General features: G+C 51.0%; 1 protein-coding gene and 1 pseudogene across 1 annotated transcript; both read right to left on the bottom strand.

Annotated features, from left to right (window-relative positions):
* Positions 1-252: 252 nt before the first annotated feature.
* On the bottom strand, positions 253-15405 carry CCDC22 (coiled-coil domain containing 22). The gene is made up of 17 exons (XM_006073644.3): positions 15173-15405; positions 13919-14096; positions 7822-7954; positions 6952-7058; positions 6737-6803; positions 6460-6638; positions 4285-4479; positions 3707-3769; positions 3494-3613; positions 2670-2789; positions 2460-2576; positions 2256-2357; positions 1836-1943; positions 1481-1576; positions 1206-1265; positions 1051-1125; positions 253-621 (listed from the first exon to the last, which is right to left on the bottom strand). Exons 1-17 carry the CDS (start codon positions 15220-15222, stop codon positions 508-510), a joined length of 1884 nt encoding a protein of 627 aa, XP_006073706.1. The 5' UTR covers positions 15223-15405; the 3' UTR covers positions 253-507.
* LOC112582335 lies at positions 9050-11550 on the bottom strand (annotated as a pseudogene).
* Positions 15406-17064: the final 1659 nt, after the last annotated feature.

The following is a 17064-nucleotide window of genomic DNA, read 5'->3' on the forward strand; positions in this document are numbered from 1 at the left end:
GACGCATGCACGCAGGTCACACACAGTAACGCGTGGCTCCCGACACACATGCTTGGTCACACAGACTCTGAACTCACCAGCACGTCTCATGTGCACATGCACACCCACACAGCACCCTGAGGGGCCTCCGGAGTCCCAGGCAGACGCCCAGGGCTACACACACCGACTCACCAAATGTATCCAGTGTCTCACCTGCCACCCACCCCTCCCCCACCCTGAGCCCTGCACCCTCTTCCATGCCTCAGCTTCGACTGCAGACAGAGTCCCTCATTTATTTGAGATCCAAGACCCCAACCCCCACCCCATGCCCTTCACAATAAACTGAAGCCAAGCTCCCACACTCTGGATGATTGCCCCAGATAAGGGTCGGGGTGAGGTGGGCGAGGCTCTGGGGCCAAGGCTGCAGCAGGAGGAACTGGATGGTAATCAGAGGGCACAGCGAGGGCCAGTGCCGCCAGCACTCCACATCCCTGCCTGAGGCCGGGGGCAGACCTCTGGTGGGGCTGCTCAGGCCTCGCGGACCCGGCCCAGGAGCCCAGCGTTCTCCTGGCGAAGGGCTCGGTAGTCCTCGCGGATCTTGTCCAAGTTGCTGAGGGTCTTCTTGCCCATCTCCGTCTCAATCTAAGGCAATGTGAACCACAGCCCTTCAGCACACAGGGCCCCCTTCCCAGTTCCTGCTTGCCGCCAACACCCCACTGCAGCCACTCAGGGCCCCACTGTGCTCCTCCCACCCCCTGCCCCAATAACAGCCTGCTCTGTCCCACCACCAGGCCTTAGCAGATGTCACCCATCCACCTGAAGCATCCTTGGCTGCATGGCAGGATCACCCAGCCCATACTTAAGCTGAAGCCTCTGCCAATGGCCCTGGAGGCAGGTATGAGGACCCTCAGGATGGAAGGTGGGGGTCAGAGCAGGCCACTGGGCGGTTCCAGGTCACACAACCAGTTACTAACAGGCAGGGCTAAGACCCCAGCCATTGGCTAGGTCTGGTCCCACAGCCTCTCTGTCCCCCGGCCTGCCTTGCTGAGCCCTCCCACCCCCTGGCCTTACCTGCTCCTCCAGGTCTCGAACCTCCCTCATGATCGTGCCTGTGTCCTCGATGGTCTGGATAAGCTGGCTGCAGTTCTGGGGACAGCAGGAGTGGAAGGCTTACACCCAAATTTGTCCCCTCCCCAGCCAGCCCCCAGGCACACTTCTCCCCTCACCTCATGCAAGGCAGCTAGATACTTGTAGGCCTTCCGAACAGCATCGTCCTTTTTGGCATCCTGATGAAACAGGGGATCTTGAAGGTGTCAGTGGGCTGTCCTGCCCCGCTCCCACCCCACCCCCACCTTCCGCCCACAAGGCCACCCATTTCCACTCCTCTGACTTCACCTTCCATGGGGCGAAGCCAGGCGCAAGCATCACTGTAACTACGAGACTCACACCTGGTCCAGGCCTACCCACCCCACCCCTGCACCCAGCCCGGCCTGCCCTAAACCTTGAACACAAGTTCATCAGTCACTGCAAACGTCCGGTCCAGCTTCCCAGACAGAGAGTTGATTTCCTTCTGAAGCTCCTTCGTGTCAGACAAGATCTGGCAGAGACCAGAGTACCCGTGAGCCCATGTCTGGGACAGGCAGCCAGCCAGCTGAGGCCATTCATATTCATGCTGTCACATTTAGACAGGCTCAGGGGTGGCTGGAATGGACTATGTGGGGCTGCGCTGTGCCAAGTATGGCCAGATAGCTCTGCCTTCCATAGGGTGTAAGGCCCCTGTGTCACCCTGCAACACACATCCTGCCCTTGGGCATGTCTGCCTGCGTAACCCACCTTCCACAGCCACAATGGTGTACCTTAGTGATCTCTTCCTTCTGCTTCCGGATATTGCCCACAATCTCCAGGATACGCTGGGTATAGGCCAACCGGGACACATCTTTGGGCAGGGTCTCAAGCTCTGACACCTACACAGAAACAGCGGGTGCTCCCCTTGGACCCACACCTCCCCCACTCCGAGCCACCCAAGGCCCCCACACAGGTCTTTGGTTGTTGGTTGGTCAGTCGCTTCAGTCATGTCTGACTCTGCGACCCACCCCATGGACTGTAACCCGCCAGGCTACTCTGTCCATGGGGAGTCTCCAGGCAAGAATACTGGAGTGGGTTGCCATTTCCTTCTCCAGGGGATCTTCCCAGATCAGGGATCAAACCCATGTCTCCTGCATTGGTGGGTGGATTCTTTACTGTCTGAGTCACCAGGGAAGCTCCACGGGTCTTACCAGCTGCTTATAGACCTCCTCCTTCCGGCGGGCTTCTTCGGCAGCTGCCCGAACGCTCTGGTGCAGCTCCTGGATCTCTGCCAGCCGTCGAGAAGATTCCAGCTGCCAGGGTCCCACAGAGAGAGGGTAGTGAGGCAGAGCACAGGACTAGCCCCCTAGGGAGGGACTGAACCTGCCCCACCCATGGTCTGGGACCCCACCTACCTCTCTGCAGTCCTGGAGCTTTCGGAGGTGGCGGTACTCAGCGAGGAGAGGGACCCGGTGCTTTTCCCACTGACCCGCCAAGTGGATGACCCGCTGGGCACTGCTCTCTACCACAAGCTGGAGGGTGATGGTGGGAGGGGGGCTGCAGATAACACAGGCTGGGCCTGCCCAACTCCGACCCTCCCAGCCCAGCCTCAGCACCAGCCCCACCTGCAGCTTGGCGAGGTTGGCAGCCCCGTCGGGCAGCAGCTCTACCGCCTGGCTCTTCAGACGCAGGGCTTGCTCACGCTCCATGATGCTGAGCTCACTCTGCCGACACTCGGTCTCCACCTGGCACCCCAGAAACCCTTACTCCCAGTCAGTGGGGGAGCCCAGCCTGCTGGGCCTGGAAAGCCCTGGCCTAGCCCAACCTCAACAGATGACAATACATCCCTCTAGCCCTTATGGCTTCCCAGGTAGCATTAGTGGTAAAGAACCCCCCTGCTAATGCAGGAGATGCAAGAGATGGGGGTTCGATCGCTGAGTCAGAAGATCCTCTGGAGGAGGGCATGGCAACCCACTCCAGCATTCCTGCCTGGAGAATCCCATGGACAGAGGAGCTACGGTCCATGGGGTTACAAAGATTCACAACTGAAGTGACTTAGCATGCCCCTATAGGCCCCTCAGACCCCTCCCAATAGCAACAGAGACATATAAGCAGAGACGGGCACCCACAGCAGACCCCTCTGACTCCTTGACCTCAACACTGACTCCCCTGGAAGCCCCGAGGAGGCCCACAGGCCCCTCCAGTTGCCCATGGACAGTCACACCCCTCCCGACTCACAGACAGCAAGGCACCTCTAACCCCTACAGGTCCCACATCCCCCTCCCACTCCCCCTGATTCTCCTGAACCCTCAAGAGTCCCACAGGTCCCCAATGGCTTCCATGAATCTTTCTGACATCTGCAGACCTCTACAGAGTACCCTCAGCCCCCACAAGTCCCTCTAAGCCCCCTAGGCCCGACCTCAGTGGGCAGCCCCTCCCCTACCCTCACCTGCACAAGGTTGATTCCCAGCGTCTTCATGTTAGCTTCAACCTCTTCAATGTTGTGGTTCACCCCCTCCAGCTGCTCCCGAAGAGACTCCAGCTCCTGCTCCTGGGCTGCCCACGTGTCCTGGTAGACACAGGCCAGGCGATGTGGGGGTGTCAGGCCCAAAAGACAGCCAAGGGCCCAGAACACCGCCCCACCCACCATTGCTCTGCTCACCTGTTCAGGCCGCTGGGAGGTGGCCGGCACATCTGATACCTGGGCTGCCTGGGCCTCAGGCTCCTGGGGAGGGAGGAAGGAGCATCTTGGTGGTCGGGGAAGGCCCAGGCCCTCACAGCCAACCTCAATACCCCCTGTGTGCGCCCTCCCAGCACAGTACTCATGTACAGTGCACTGACGGCTGTCGGAATACGTGTGAGGATCAAAGCACTCTCTGTGACCTTAGACTGGAGTGTTTACTTATAAAAAACCTCCCTGACTCTGACACAGCTCCTGCCCACCTGCCCATGAGAGGGGTGAGGGCCCCTCCAGGTGACCATCCAAGAAGAGATGTCCAGAAGAAACTCTCCAGAGAAAGCTGAGCTTTGCACAAAGAGCAGTCCTACACACTTACATGGCTCCCACCCCTGGATCCTTTCTCCACAGAAGTTCCCAAGAAGCCAGGGGACGCCTCTGGGTACCCACCTCAGTGGGGAGCAGGCAGGTCTGGTGGGAACAGGGGCCTCTTGTGTAGAGAGAGAGTGGTGTGTATACCTACAGCAACCTTGGTGCCATCAGCATGCCCTAGCCCCACCTACCAGATGGAAGGTGAACTTCTTGGAATGTGTGAAGCGGGAGCCTTTGGGAGTACCAGGCCTGGCCCCAGCACCCCAGGCCTGCAGCACTTCTCCCAGGTCTCGGGCTTGTTGGGGGGGCCCTGGCCGGCCCCAGGTCTGGCGCAGATGCTCGGCCAGGTGCTTCTGTAGCCGCTGCCGCTGAGCCCGTGTGTCCTCCTGGAAACAGTGGAAGGGGGTGGAGGTCTGCTGGGTACCCGAGGCCCTGCCTCCACCAGGGAGCTGCCTGACAAGGGGCCACCCCCAAGTCGTACCCACCCTCCAGCCTGTCCAACAAGAGGACCCGGCCCCACTGTCTGGGCCCACCAGCCTGGGAGCTCCCTGAGGACAGCCCCATTTCTCTCCACCCACTCGGCTCTCCACAATGGAGGAGGCTATGGAAAGGGAGACAAGCCTGCAGCCCCCAAATTAGAGACCAACACTGAAAGGACATGTGGGGACAGAGTGGAGACTGAGTCAGATGAGCTGGGAAAAGAAGGGGGTGGAGGCAGAGTGGAGCAGAGAGATATGAAAACAGAGGCAGTTTTGAGACAAATGGAGAAATCTGTGAACTCAGTGTTGGATAGTATTAAGAGGTCACTGTTCATTTTCTTAACTGTGAAGATGGCCTGCTGGTTGCATTAAAAAGTCAATGCCCTGGGGCTTCTCTGGTGGCTCAGTGGTAAAGAATCCGCCTGCCAATGCAGGAGACACAGGTTTGGTCCCTGATCCGGGACAATCCCACATGCTATGGAGCAACTAAGCCTGTGTTCTAGAGCCTGTGGGCCACAACTACTGAAGCCCACATGCCTAGAGCCTATTCTCTGCAACAAGAGAAGCTATTAGAAGCCTGAGTACCACAACTATAAAGTAGTCCTTGCTTGCCACAACTAGAGAAAAGCCCAAGCAACAAAGACCCAGCACAGCCAAAAATAAATTAAATAAATTTTAAAAATTTATTTTTAAAAAGTGAATGCCCCTTTGAATTACGAGATGTCTGCCTAAGTATTCAGAGTTAAAATGACATGATGTGTCCCCCCATCCTGAACCCCCCTCCCTCCTCCCTCCCCACCCCATCCCTCTGGGTTGTCCCAGAGCACCAGCTGGAACACATGTACACCCGTGGCTAGCTCAAGTCAATGTATGGTGAAAACCACTAAAATACTGTAAAGTAATTGGCCTCCAATTAAAATAAATAAATTTTTAAAAATGACATGATATCTTGGATTTGCTTTAAAATAATACACACAAAAAATAAAGAAGAGATGAGGAAAGATTGGGAAAATGCTTGGATCTTTTTTTTCTTTTTGGCTGCACCACAGAGCTTGCAAGATCTTAATTCCCTGACCAGGGATTGAACCCGGGCCTGGCAGTGAAAGCATGGAGTCCTAACCACTGGGCTGCCAGGGAAGTCCTGCAAAATGCTTTAACTGAAGGTGGATGACAGGGCCATAGGGCTCATGAAACTACTCTCTCTACTTCTGTGTTTGAAGTGCCTGTAAGTTTTAAAATGAGAGAAAAAGATAAAGACAGAACAAATGGCAGTGGGGGAGGCAGAAAGGGACAGTTATAGAGGTAGACAAAGTGGGGAGGGGATGGAGACAGACACTGAGGTGGACAGAGGGGATATAGGGACAGATATAGAGGTAGACAGAGGTGGGGAGACAGTACAGAAATGAGACAGTGGTGGGGAGAGAGAAAGAGGGGCAGCAAAACCACAAAATGAGAAAGCCAGTGGTGGGAAGAGTTGGTCAGAGATCTGGAGGCTGTAATTGGTGATGACGACACAGAGAAAGAGGAAGCGAATTAGGGGCAGGAAGGAGGTAACAGAAGCAGGGAGAAAGGGAGGAGATCCTGATGGCTCTGGCTGCCCGTGCACGACCTTTGGTGGAACATCACCCTCGGAGGAGAGCAGTATTACCACCCATGTCTCTGAGCAGGACACCGAAGCTCCGAGGGGCCATACTGACTTGTGTGAGGACTGACTCTCTGGCTCCAGCGTCCTTTCAGGCAGGGAACCAGGTAGTTGCACACAGAGAGGAAACAATGGAAGAAAGGGACAAAGTGGGGAAAAAAGAGGGGCAAAGGACTAAAGGGAGATGAAATGGGAGCTGTGGGGAGGAGCAGCCTCATCAGCGGGGGCCAAGCACCAAGCAGTACCTGGGCGGGGAGGCGGGATGTCCGGTGGCCCCAGTCCTCGTCCCCAGCACGGCCCCGGCCTGTGTGCTGGCAAAGCTGGATGGCATGGTGTTCGAGGAGCGAGGCCGCCCTGGCAGCTGGCTGAGGCACCTGGGCAGGAACTGGTAGCAGCAGGGGACCTGCCTGGAACTCCCGGGACTCTAGAAGCAGCAAGAGTCAGCCAGCCCTCCGGCCTCACCACACGGGCAGGCCCACCTCTGCCCCTCCCTTCAGCCCCTCTCCACAGCCTCCTGCTCACCTCCTCTGGAGCTCAACTCAGGCATGACCAGCCTGCTGGCATGGAAAGGCTTCTGGTGGGCTGAGCCCTGGTGGGAGAGCAGAATCAGAGAGCCTCTAGGGTGAATCGTGTTTGGGGGTGGGCAGAGGGAAGGGGCCAAAAACCTGAGCAAATAATTGGGGACAAGGCAGGCAGGGCAGTGACAAGCAATATTAACATGAGTTGAGGGGTCCCACCTGGAGGTACTGTAGTTTAGGAGTGCGAAGGAGGGGTGGGACCCAGGGCAGGGCCAGGTGGTCCCGGATCCGGCTCCCAATGGCCCGGAGGAGGATAGCAGATTCACCTAGGGGAGAGGGGAGGGGGTGTCAATCAGGTGACAATGCCACAACTCCAAAAATGCATACACCCTGGGAGAGCAGCCTGACCCCCTCACAGAGATACATATCTATGTAGCTATCATTTTCACAGTCATTCAAGGAACACTTATTAAATGCCTACTCTGTACCAGTCCCCATTCTAGACCCTTAGGCTACCTCAGTGAACAAACTGATAAATATCCTCCTGCCCTCCCAGGGCGGCAGGCTGATAGAGGCATGACCGAGGTCATAAGTACAATGCAGAAAACTGGCAGGTGGTTGTCAGGAAAGGAGGCTAAGGACCAGGGAGAGGAAGATATCGTTTTGAACAAGGCAATCCAGGGAAGGCCTCCCTCAGGTGACACATGAACAGGAAACTCCAAGGGGTAAGGGAGTGAACCATGAGAGTAAGTACCTGGGAGAGTAAGCCAGCAGATGCAAAGGCCCTAAGGCTGGAGTGGCCTGATGTGTCTGAGGAGCATCACTGAGGCCAGTGTGGTTAGAGTGGGGGCAGGCAAGGCAGGAGGTAAGGCCACAGGACCCTTCCAGCACCAACTCCCCACCTGGGTCAGCCCAAGCCCCAGTTCCCTCCCCATGACCTGTATCCCCCTCCCCACCCCAGTCCTCCCACTTAGCTCTCCCTAAGACACATAGTCCACCCCCACCAGTCAAACTTTTCACCCCTTCCTCTTTTCTCAAGCCCCACAACACCCTCTCCCTCACTCCCATCACACCCCAAGCGCCCCATACCAGCAGACTGGTCTGCATCCTCAGAGGCATCAGTGGGCAGACGCTCAGCCAAGAACAGAAGCAGGTCTCGGAGGTCAGGCTCACTGGGATAGAGGAAGTTCTGATAGCCAAGCTCCAAGGGGTAGCCCAGGTCCTGGGGGTTGGAAAGGGTGACACCTGTGAGTCTGACAGGCAGGATTGTCCTGACCTGAGAGCCCAGGGCAGAGACTCCAAATGCTACCATGCTCTCACCAGCCACCACCCTCTGAACTTTCCCTTGGCTCCCCACGGCCTCCAGAACTTTAAAGTTAAAGCTCTGGCCTTGCTAAATATGATCAAAACCCAGAGGCCATAAAAGAGAAGATGAGTGTTTCTGAATACACAAAAAAAAAATTTAAAGAAAAAATATAATGAGCAATGTCAAAAGCATAATAACAAGATGGGAAAAAATAGTATTTGGAGTTGATTTTTTAATTTAAGATGTTGCAACTGGCTGTCACATATCCAGCCTCTTGTCTGCATTCTTTTTTAAAAAATGTATTTATGTTTAATTGAAGGATAACTGCTTTATACATATTGTGTTGGTTTCTCCCATACATCAACATATCAAAGGCAAAGAGTGAATCTACCTAGTATATAGCATACATGCTAAGTTGCTTCAGTCGTGTCCGACTCTTTGTGACCCTATGGACTGTAGCCCACCAGGCTACTCTGTCCATGACATTCTCCAGGCAAGAATACTGGGTGGGTTACCATTTCTTTCTCCAGGGGATCTTCCCAACCCAGCGATCAAACCCGCAACTCTTGTCTTCTGCACTGGCTTTACCGCTGGTGCTAGGTTCTTTACCACTAGCGCCACCTGGGAAGCCCACCTAATATATAAAGAGCGCCTAAAACCACACAAGCCGAAAGACCAGCAGTGCAACAGTAAAGGAGGCAAAAGATAGGCACAGAGAGACAATTCCCAGAAAAAGAATGAAAAAATGGTCCTTAAACATATGCAAACATGTCCAACCTCACTTACAAGGGAGACTTGAATTGAAAGCACACTGAGCCCCAACATGAGTATCACTGATGTGGGACAAACTGACATTGTGTTCTCCTGAAGTTCCACTTGGGTAGAGAGATACTATCACTGGCAGAGTTACTGCCCCAGACTTCAATCTAGTCATGAACAAACAATCAGATCAGACTGTGGGCATTCCATCGAATGACCAGCCTCCTCGCTTCACACATGGGTCACTGCAAAAAGAAATAAAGAAAAACTAAGGACTGCTGCTGGATACAGAAGATTAGAGATATAACAGTGAAATAAAATGTATGATCTTTGATTGGATTCTGTAATTGGAAAAAAACAGCTGTAAAGGATATCTTTGTAATTACTGAGGAAATCTGACCATGTACAAATATTAGATACTATTATTCTATCGATATTCAATTTTATGGGTGTGATCATGGTACTATGGTTAAACTGGTGATTGTCCTTTTATCTATACTTAGGAGAGGTGCACTGAAAGTTTTAGGTATGAAGTTATCACAATGTCTGCTGTTTTCAAATGGTTTAGAAAAGAAATTTGTGTGTGTGTACCCAGATAGAAAAGAATGAAGTAAAATGTTAACAGTATAGAAAGCTAGGAGAAAGATGTTATGTTTCTATTTTCATTTTTCCTTAAATTCAAAAGCTTTTCAAAGTACAAAACTAGCAGGAAAACTATTTGGAGATACTATTCCTCACCTATTGAACAGGCAGAACTCTGACACTACACTTACTCAGTGCAAGACGCTGTGGGAAAACACATACTCTCTCATACACTGCTGTCAGGAATACAGAAATTAAACAATCCCAATGAAGGTGATTTGGCAAAATCTAACAAAATGACACATGCATTTACTCTTTCACCTAGCAATCCTACTTCTAGTTTACCATGAAGATATGCCTCCAACAATTCATGAATATAGATGTGCAAGATTATTCATTACAGCATTATTTGCAAAATACTGGAAACTCCCTAAATGTTCAAGCATAGGAGAGTAATTGAATAAACTACAGTGCGTACATACAATGAACTACTCTACAGCTGCAAAAAGAAAAAAATGAGGAAGAGCTCTATTGTCTGATATGAAATGATTTCCAGGATATGCTGCAAGGGGGGAGAAAGGATAAGAATTTAGGTATATGTTCTTATGTAAGAAAGGGGGGAAATAAGAATATATATTTATATTTGCTTATATCTTCATTTTTTTCTGAAAAACTGGAAAGATACACAAGAAACTAATCAAAGTAACCCCCCTCTCAGCAGCCAGGTAAGGGTAACCAGGTGAATGGTTTGGAGTGCACGTGAGACTTCTCAAGGTATCGCGTCACTTCTGTCACACCTTGGAGATTTACTCTTTCAGTAACTAACCATCTTTCATCTAGTTAACAATTCTTGTTCTTTTTTAAGAAACTGTTTATTTTCTCTCAACTGAATTTCCACTTTAAGAGTTTGTAGAAGCACAGCTTAAGGCCCCTCGGTAGTTGTCCCTCCCCATTCAGTGGGCTGGGCAGTGGGAGCTGCAGATAAGTCTTCAGTGGCAGGCTGCTGAATAAGCACAGAAGGCACATGAGCACCTTCAGACCAGTCCACCACCTCAGGCTGAGTTGCAGCTGGAGTGGTCCATTCACCCTGAAATTCCTCCTTGGTCACAGCTTCTCAGTTGCCACCTGCTCTTCCTTTTCAATCTCTTCAAGATCTCTGTAGAAGCAGAGGCCAGGCTACACCTCTCATGGGTATTCACACGAGATCGTGCCACACAGGCACAGAGCATCCATCACATCTGACCCACTGAGTGAGCTCCCCTGTTGTTGCATGGGATAGCACTGTCCACATCCTGCCGAGAAGAGTCTGTGTTGCATCGAGCAACAGTAGGCAGGTTAACGTAAGAGGCTTCTGTGAGAGGCTTGTGGTCAGCCCTGGGATCAGTAACCACCAGGAGTCTTGGCTCCTGGAAGGCTGCCTGGATCTGGTTAGTAAAGGTTCCAGGAGTGAAGTGGCCAGCAACAGAAGTGGCTCCGGGGCAGCAGCAAACTTTAGCCCAGCTCACTGGCCAGTATTCCTAGAGAAGGTGACACTGACATCAGCTGGGTTTTCAATGGCAATGGCATGAGCTGCCAACAGAAGCTTCTCCCAGGTTCTCTTCAGATTTATGATGTAGACGTCATCACTTTTCCTTCTGTAGATATACTGTTCCATCTGGAAGTCAAGGTTGGTGCCACCTAAGTGGGTTTCTGCTGCAAGGAATTCAAGGACATCCTCCTCCTTCATCTGTAGGGTATCAAGGGCTCCAGACACTGTGAAAGTTCCCCTTTAAGTTACGATGGGAACCCAGAACAATGCTATATGGACCCCTGTCTAGATAGTGTCGAAAGGCAACAGCTCTTCATATTAAATTTTCCCTATTCAAATTACTGCTAGGGTTTCTGTGTCTGGACTGGACTCTGATAAAAATGACCTCCATAAAATAGTAAATAATGGTTTCAAAAGAGACTATGGGCTTTGGAGTCAAAAAGGTTGCAGCTGAAATCTAGCCTGTGCTACTTGACTCGCTATAAAGCTTTGGACTCATTATTTAACCACCCAGTTCAGTTTCTAGCTGTAAAATGGGGCTGACAGTACTGTTTCTATGTGGATGCTTTAAGGGATTTTAAAAAAAAAAGGCTTCCCTGGTGGCTCAGATGGTAAATAATCTACCTGCAATGTGGGAGACCTGGGTTTGATCCCTGGATTAGGATCCCCTGGAGGAGGGAATGACAACTCACTCCAGTATTATTGCCTGGAGAATCCCCTGGACAGAGGAGCCTGGCAGCCTACAGCCCATGGGGTCACAAAGAGTCAAACACAACTGAGTGACTAACACTTTCATTTTCACTTAAGTGGTTAAAAAGGCCCATCAAGGTTCTGGTCTGGAGCTGCATGGATTCTGAAAGCAGACTTTCTGGATTCAAATCTAAGCTTTGCTTCTTACCAACTGTGTGACCACAGGCAAATCACTTAACCTCTCTGAGCTTTACTATCCTCACCTGAGTAAAAGGATACCAACAGTGCCTACTTCAGAAAGCTGGCTCAAGAATTCAGTGGCTTGATGCCAACTTACCACAACAGCCAGCACAGAGCAACACTCAGAAAACATCACGATTATATATAACATCGTTATTATACAGACATATGTGTATTTGGTCACAATGAGGGACATATTTATTTCAGAGGGTCGCAGACAAAAAGTGTGAAAAACCACTGTCTTTTAAGCTACTTTACTTTGGGTTTTTCCCGACACCTGCAATCAAAGAGTTGTGACTGATACAGAAACTCATTCCAGGAGTGGGGTGTGTGAAATGACAGACACCAAAATATGGAGGTGGCTGGGTGGCAGAAAGCGGTGTCAGCAGCAGGGCACATGACAAGGCAGACACCAGAAGGTGGCAGTGCTGAGCCAAGGTGTGCTACAGAAGCAGCACCCAGCTGAGTTAAGAAACTTTCTCTACTTGCTTTTGCATCCCCTGAAGAAGGAAATGGCAACCCACCCCAGTATTCTTGCCCAGAAAATCCCATGGACAGAGGAGCCTGGCGGGCTACAGTCCATGGCGTCACAAAGAGTCAGTCACAAAGAGTTGGACACACAGCAGGCTTTCTAGCTGCTCAGGCCAAACCAAGACTTTGGGGCCAGACAATTACGTGAACTTCTCCATCATTAAAAAAGCCACACTCTCTTCCCCACGCAAAAGTTAGTGTGCAGAAAAGTAGATCACCATCAAATCCAGTGGGAAACAACACTGAGAGAAGCGGGTAACAGAAAACTGGGAGAAGCCTAAGCCCCAGCCCCTCCTCAACATGTCTCACTGTGCCCCCGTCTAGACAGAGGACCCACGTTTCCCCTTATAAAGTGCCATTCTCAAGAAGACAGCCCCAGGCCAGAGGACAGACTGCTTGCCTTGAAGGCCACCAAAAGCCCGAGACAGAAGAACCCAAGAACACCTAAGAGCTAGGTGAACCTGAGAGCCGAAGGCTGGGTAGAGGCCTATTTCTAAGAGACAGAGACTACACAAGCAAGGCACAAATTCAAGAAACCTGACCACCCTGTCCCTTGGGGCTAAGTGGAACGTTTTACTGTAGTTAACACTATTGGCCCTCTACCACCAAATACTGGGTATGTTGGGTATGCTGACATTCATTACATAGCTACAGGCTGTTGGAATGCAAGAAGCCAGATCAAGCCTATCTGGCTAACAGGGCAGAGTGAAGTTTTAGTGCAGACACTGTTTAAATTAACCAGCATATCTTCCTTTGGATAACCCTCCCTCCCCCAACTCCATGTGATCCTAAAGGAGTAGCTACTCACAGTGCCCTGTAGGGATGACCATAGGATCCAGGCTGGGCCAATCAGAGAACAGGTGGTTAATTTCAGCCTGAGCATTTAATCAAACAGGGCTGTTTCAGAACTGGTAAATGGATATTATAGGGTTTAGAAAAATACTTGGTGCTAAGCTCAAAATCGGAGAAGGCAATGGCATCCCACTCCAGTACTCTTGCTTGGAAAATCCCATGGATGGAGGAACCTGGTAGGCTGCAGTCCATGGGGTCGCTAAGAGTCGGACACGACTGAGCAACTTCACTTTCACCTTTCACTTTCATGCATTGGAGAAGGAAATGGCAACCCACTCCGGTGTTCTTGCCTGGAGAATCCCAGGGATGGCGGAGCCTGGCGGGCTGCTGTCTGTGGGGTCGCACAGAGTCGGACACGACTGAAGCGACTTAGCAGCAGCAGCAAGCTCAAAATATGGAAGCCAGGAGTCACCCAGGTGCAAACTGGATCAACTCATTTGATGATCCTAACAACCCTACTTTTATCATCCCAATTTCACAGAGAAGGAAACTGAGGGCTACAAGGTTTAGGGTCACACACAGCCAGTGCTGTAGCCAGGGTCTCAGTTACTTAGGCAGTTTGACCACAGAGCCAGCAGCCTTAACCACTAAGTCACAAGGGGAGGTAGCAGAGAGGAAAGTCAAAAGAGTTTCAAGGGAGTCTGGCGACTGTAAAGGAGGAAGGAAGAGGCTGTGTATATCGGGAGGAAGGCACTCACCATGCAGGCCTGAGCCAGGCTCATGGCCAAACGGAAACGGGCAGACATGGCAAGAGGCAGCAGGGGGCTGAGGCCAGAGCCCACAGCGGGGTTGATCACACGCAGGCAGCGGACCACAGCTTCTACCACCAGCTCAGTGGTGAAGGCTCGCAGGGTCTGCACATCTGGAGGAACTGCCCTGAAGAAGAAGGGGGCAGACTCAATGAGGGGGATGGGAGCAGTCAGGAAACAGGGATGAGGCATAGCCATGCAGTCTCCTGTAAGCCCTAATACTGGGATGGGGTGGTGAGGATGGACACAGTTCAGACAGGTCCTCAGTGTTGCTAGCTGACTTCCATTTGTAAAACTAAAAATGGTGGTGGTGGTGGGAGGTAGTCCTCAGGTCCTAAGACCTCAGTGTAGAATGGTGGATGGAAGAGATCCAAATTCAAAAAATCTCAAATTTCCCTATGCCTAAAAGTCCCAAATGCCTGGGGTCTGGGAAGCCCTAGGAGCCCAGATGCAATGGTCTCTGGGTTTCTGCATCCCCAGATACCACATTCCCTGCATGTCAGGGGCCCCTAGATATTGAACTGCTAGGGTTTTGAGACTCGACGTCAGGAAGCTGGGATTTTCAGGAGTTCCAAATGTCAGAGTCCCTGGATATCAAGACCACCTAGTCTCAAGCAATCTGCAAGTCAAGCTCCTATATGTTGTCATCCTGGGTTTTTAGGAGCCTCGATACAGGAGTCCCAGTGTGTCAGGGTCACCAGGCATTAAGAACACTAGATTTTAAAGTTCTGGGATTTTAAAAGCCTTGGGTGTTGGGAAAAGAGGTTTGAAGGTTCCCAAGTATCCTGTCCCAGAGGGTTTTGGAGTCCCTGAGTGCCAGGACCCCAGGGTTTTAAGTTCCTTGGTTCTCAGGATACAGGTGTTTTAGAATCTCCAGATATCAGGGTTCCAGGGTACTGATGTTAAGATCCACAGACTTCAGGAGCCCAGGCCTTGAGATTGCAAGGTTTTAAGGTCTCGAGGTGCCTAGGTCCTGGAGTTTGGGGTTTACCAAGTGTAGAGGTCAAAGGTTTGGGAGTGTGTGTGTGCGTGTGTGTGTGTGTGTGTGTGTGTGTGTGTATGGAGGAGGGAGGGTCTTAGGGTCCTGGAGGTTGGATCCCTAGATGTTAAGGTCTGGGGTTTTAAGGTTCCCGGGTGACTGGATCCGGAGTTTTGGAGTCCCGGATGTGGGCATTCCGAGGTAGGCGGGGGCTGTGTCCTTACGTGCCGGCCTGGCGCAGGGAATGGATGAGGATTCGGTCCGCCTCCTCCATGGTGGAGCCGTTTTGGAGTCCGAGGTTGGGTCCAGGGCCGGGTCCGAGGAAGAGAGGCGCAGCTGAGGAAAGCCCGCTCCCCGCTCGCGGTCCAAGGAGTGTCACGGGCTCCGCGAGGAGAGTCGGGAAGTGTAGTCCCGAGAGCGCGTTTGACGCAAGCCGGGTCCCTGTCGTACTGGTGTGAATGAGCGCGTGCACGCTTGAGCGCGCAATGACTGCTGGGAGTTGTAGGTTCCGTTTTGTTTTGTTTTGCCTGCAGCCGAGTGTGTTCTTCCAAGTGGGCAAGGGATGGTACTGAGCACGCGAGAGAGAGGGGGGCGGGGGAGAGAGAGAGCGCGAGAGGCTTCTTGACTCATTCCTTTTAAGGCATTCATGTTCTAGATTGTAAAAGTGTACAAGTTAATTAAGGCAGGGGCTTTCGCACAAAGCAACTAGGTTTGAGTCTCAGTTCCACAGCCTGCTAAATGTGCAACAGTGGGGAGGTTACATAGCTTCCTTTGTCTTAGTTTCCTCATCTGTGAAATGGGACTATTAATAGTACCTGTTTCCTAGGATTAAAGGAGAATTAATTCATGTATCCCATGGACGGAGGAGCCTGGTAGGCTGCAGTCCATGGAGTTGCTGGGAGTCGGACACGACTGAGCGACTTCACTTTCCCTTTTCACTTTCATGCATTGGAGAAGGAAATGGCAACCCACTCCAGTGTTCTTGCCTGGAGAATCCCAGGGACGGGGGAGCCTGGTGGGCTGCCGTCTATGGGGTCACACAGAGTTGGACACGACTGAAGTGACTTAGCATAGCATAGCATAGCATAATTCATGTAAGGTGAAGGTGAAGTCGCTCAGTCGTGTCCGACTCTTTGCGACCCCGTGGACTGTAGCCTACCAGGCTTCTCCGTCCGTGGGATTCTCCAGGCAAGAATCCTGGAGTGGAAAAAAAATAAAATAATAAAAAAAAAGAATCCTGGAGTGGGTTACCATTTCCTTCTCCAGGGGATCTTCCCGACCCAGGGATCGAACCCAGGTCTCCCGCATTGGAGGCTAATTCATGTAAGGCAGCTGTTAAACTGTGTGTGATACATAATACAGTGTAAAAAAAAAAAAAAAAAAAGCACTATGGTGGCTCAGACGGTAAAGCATCTGCCTGCAATGCGGGAGACCCGGGTTCGATTCCTGGGTCAGGAAGATCCCCTGGAGAAGGAAATGGCAATCCACTCCAGCACTCTTGCCTGGAAAATCCCATGGACGGAGGAGCCTGAGAGGCAAAGGGTTGCAAAGAGTCAGACACGACTGAGCTACTAGCTACTAAGCTACAGTCACTAGTATTCATGCATTCAATAAATGCTTTATTTTAATGTTATACATATGTGTACACTCCAGAGAATAATTACCTAGTAAGCATTCATATAACCACCAGTCATTAAAAGGACCACCCTGTCTTCACTGATCAGTAATGCCACGTTTGTCATTAAATCATGTGGGACAAAATAGAGTTTCTGAACTCTATTTTGTTCTTAATTACTCTAGCTCTATTACAAGTTGCCCTAATATGGCAAGTCCTCCCATCTTGTTATTTTTCAAAGATTTTGCTTTTCTAGGTCTTTTGTATATCAATATACATTTTAGAATTAGTTTGTCAAATGTCAAGGAAAAATCTTTAGAAATTTATTTGGGACTGCGTTAAATCTCTGGATCACTTTGGGAGGAATTGACATCTTCATAATATTGACTATTTCAATTAGTAAATTTAACCTATTTATTTAGATCCCCTTTAATCATTTGATAATATTTGATAATTTTTTCCCATGGAGATCTTGTACATATGTTATCTTACGTCTATTCC

The sequence above is a fragment of the Bubalus bubalis genome, chromosome X (assembly GCF_019923935.1).
Source record: "Bubalus bubalis isolate 160015118507 breed Murrah chromosome X, NDDB_SH_1, whole genome shotgun sequence".
Taxonomy (NCBI): Eukaryota; Metazoa; Chordata; class Mammalia; order Artiodactyla; family Bovidae; genus Bubalus; species Bubalus bubalis.

What these genes read in the sequence shown, in the direction of transcription:
- CCDC22 (XM_006073644.3), bottom strand. Translation starts at nt 15,222, where the DNA reads ATGGAGGAGGCGGACCGAATCCTCATCCATTCCCTGCGCCAGGCCGGC. An exon ending in ATCTAGCTGCCTTGCATGAG is followed by an intron (nt 1,126 to 1,205) that starts GTGAGGGGAGAA and finishes TGCTGTCCCCAG; the next exon opens with AACTGCAGCCAGCTTATCCA. An exon ending in TTCGAGACCTGGAGGAGCAG is followed by an intron (nt 622 to 1,050) that starts GTAAGGCCAGGG and finishes ACATTGCCTTAG; the next exon opens with ATTGAGACGGAGATGGGCAA.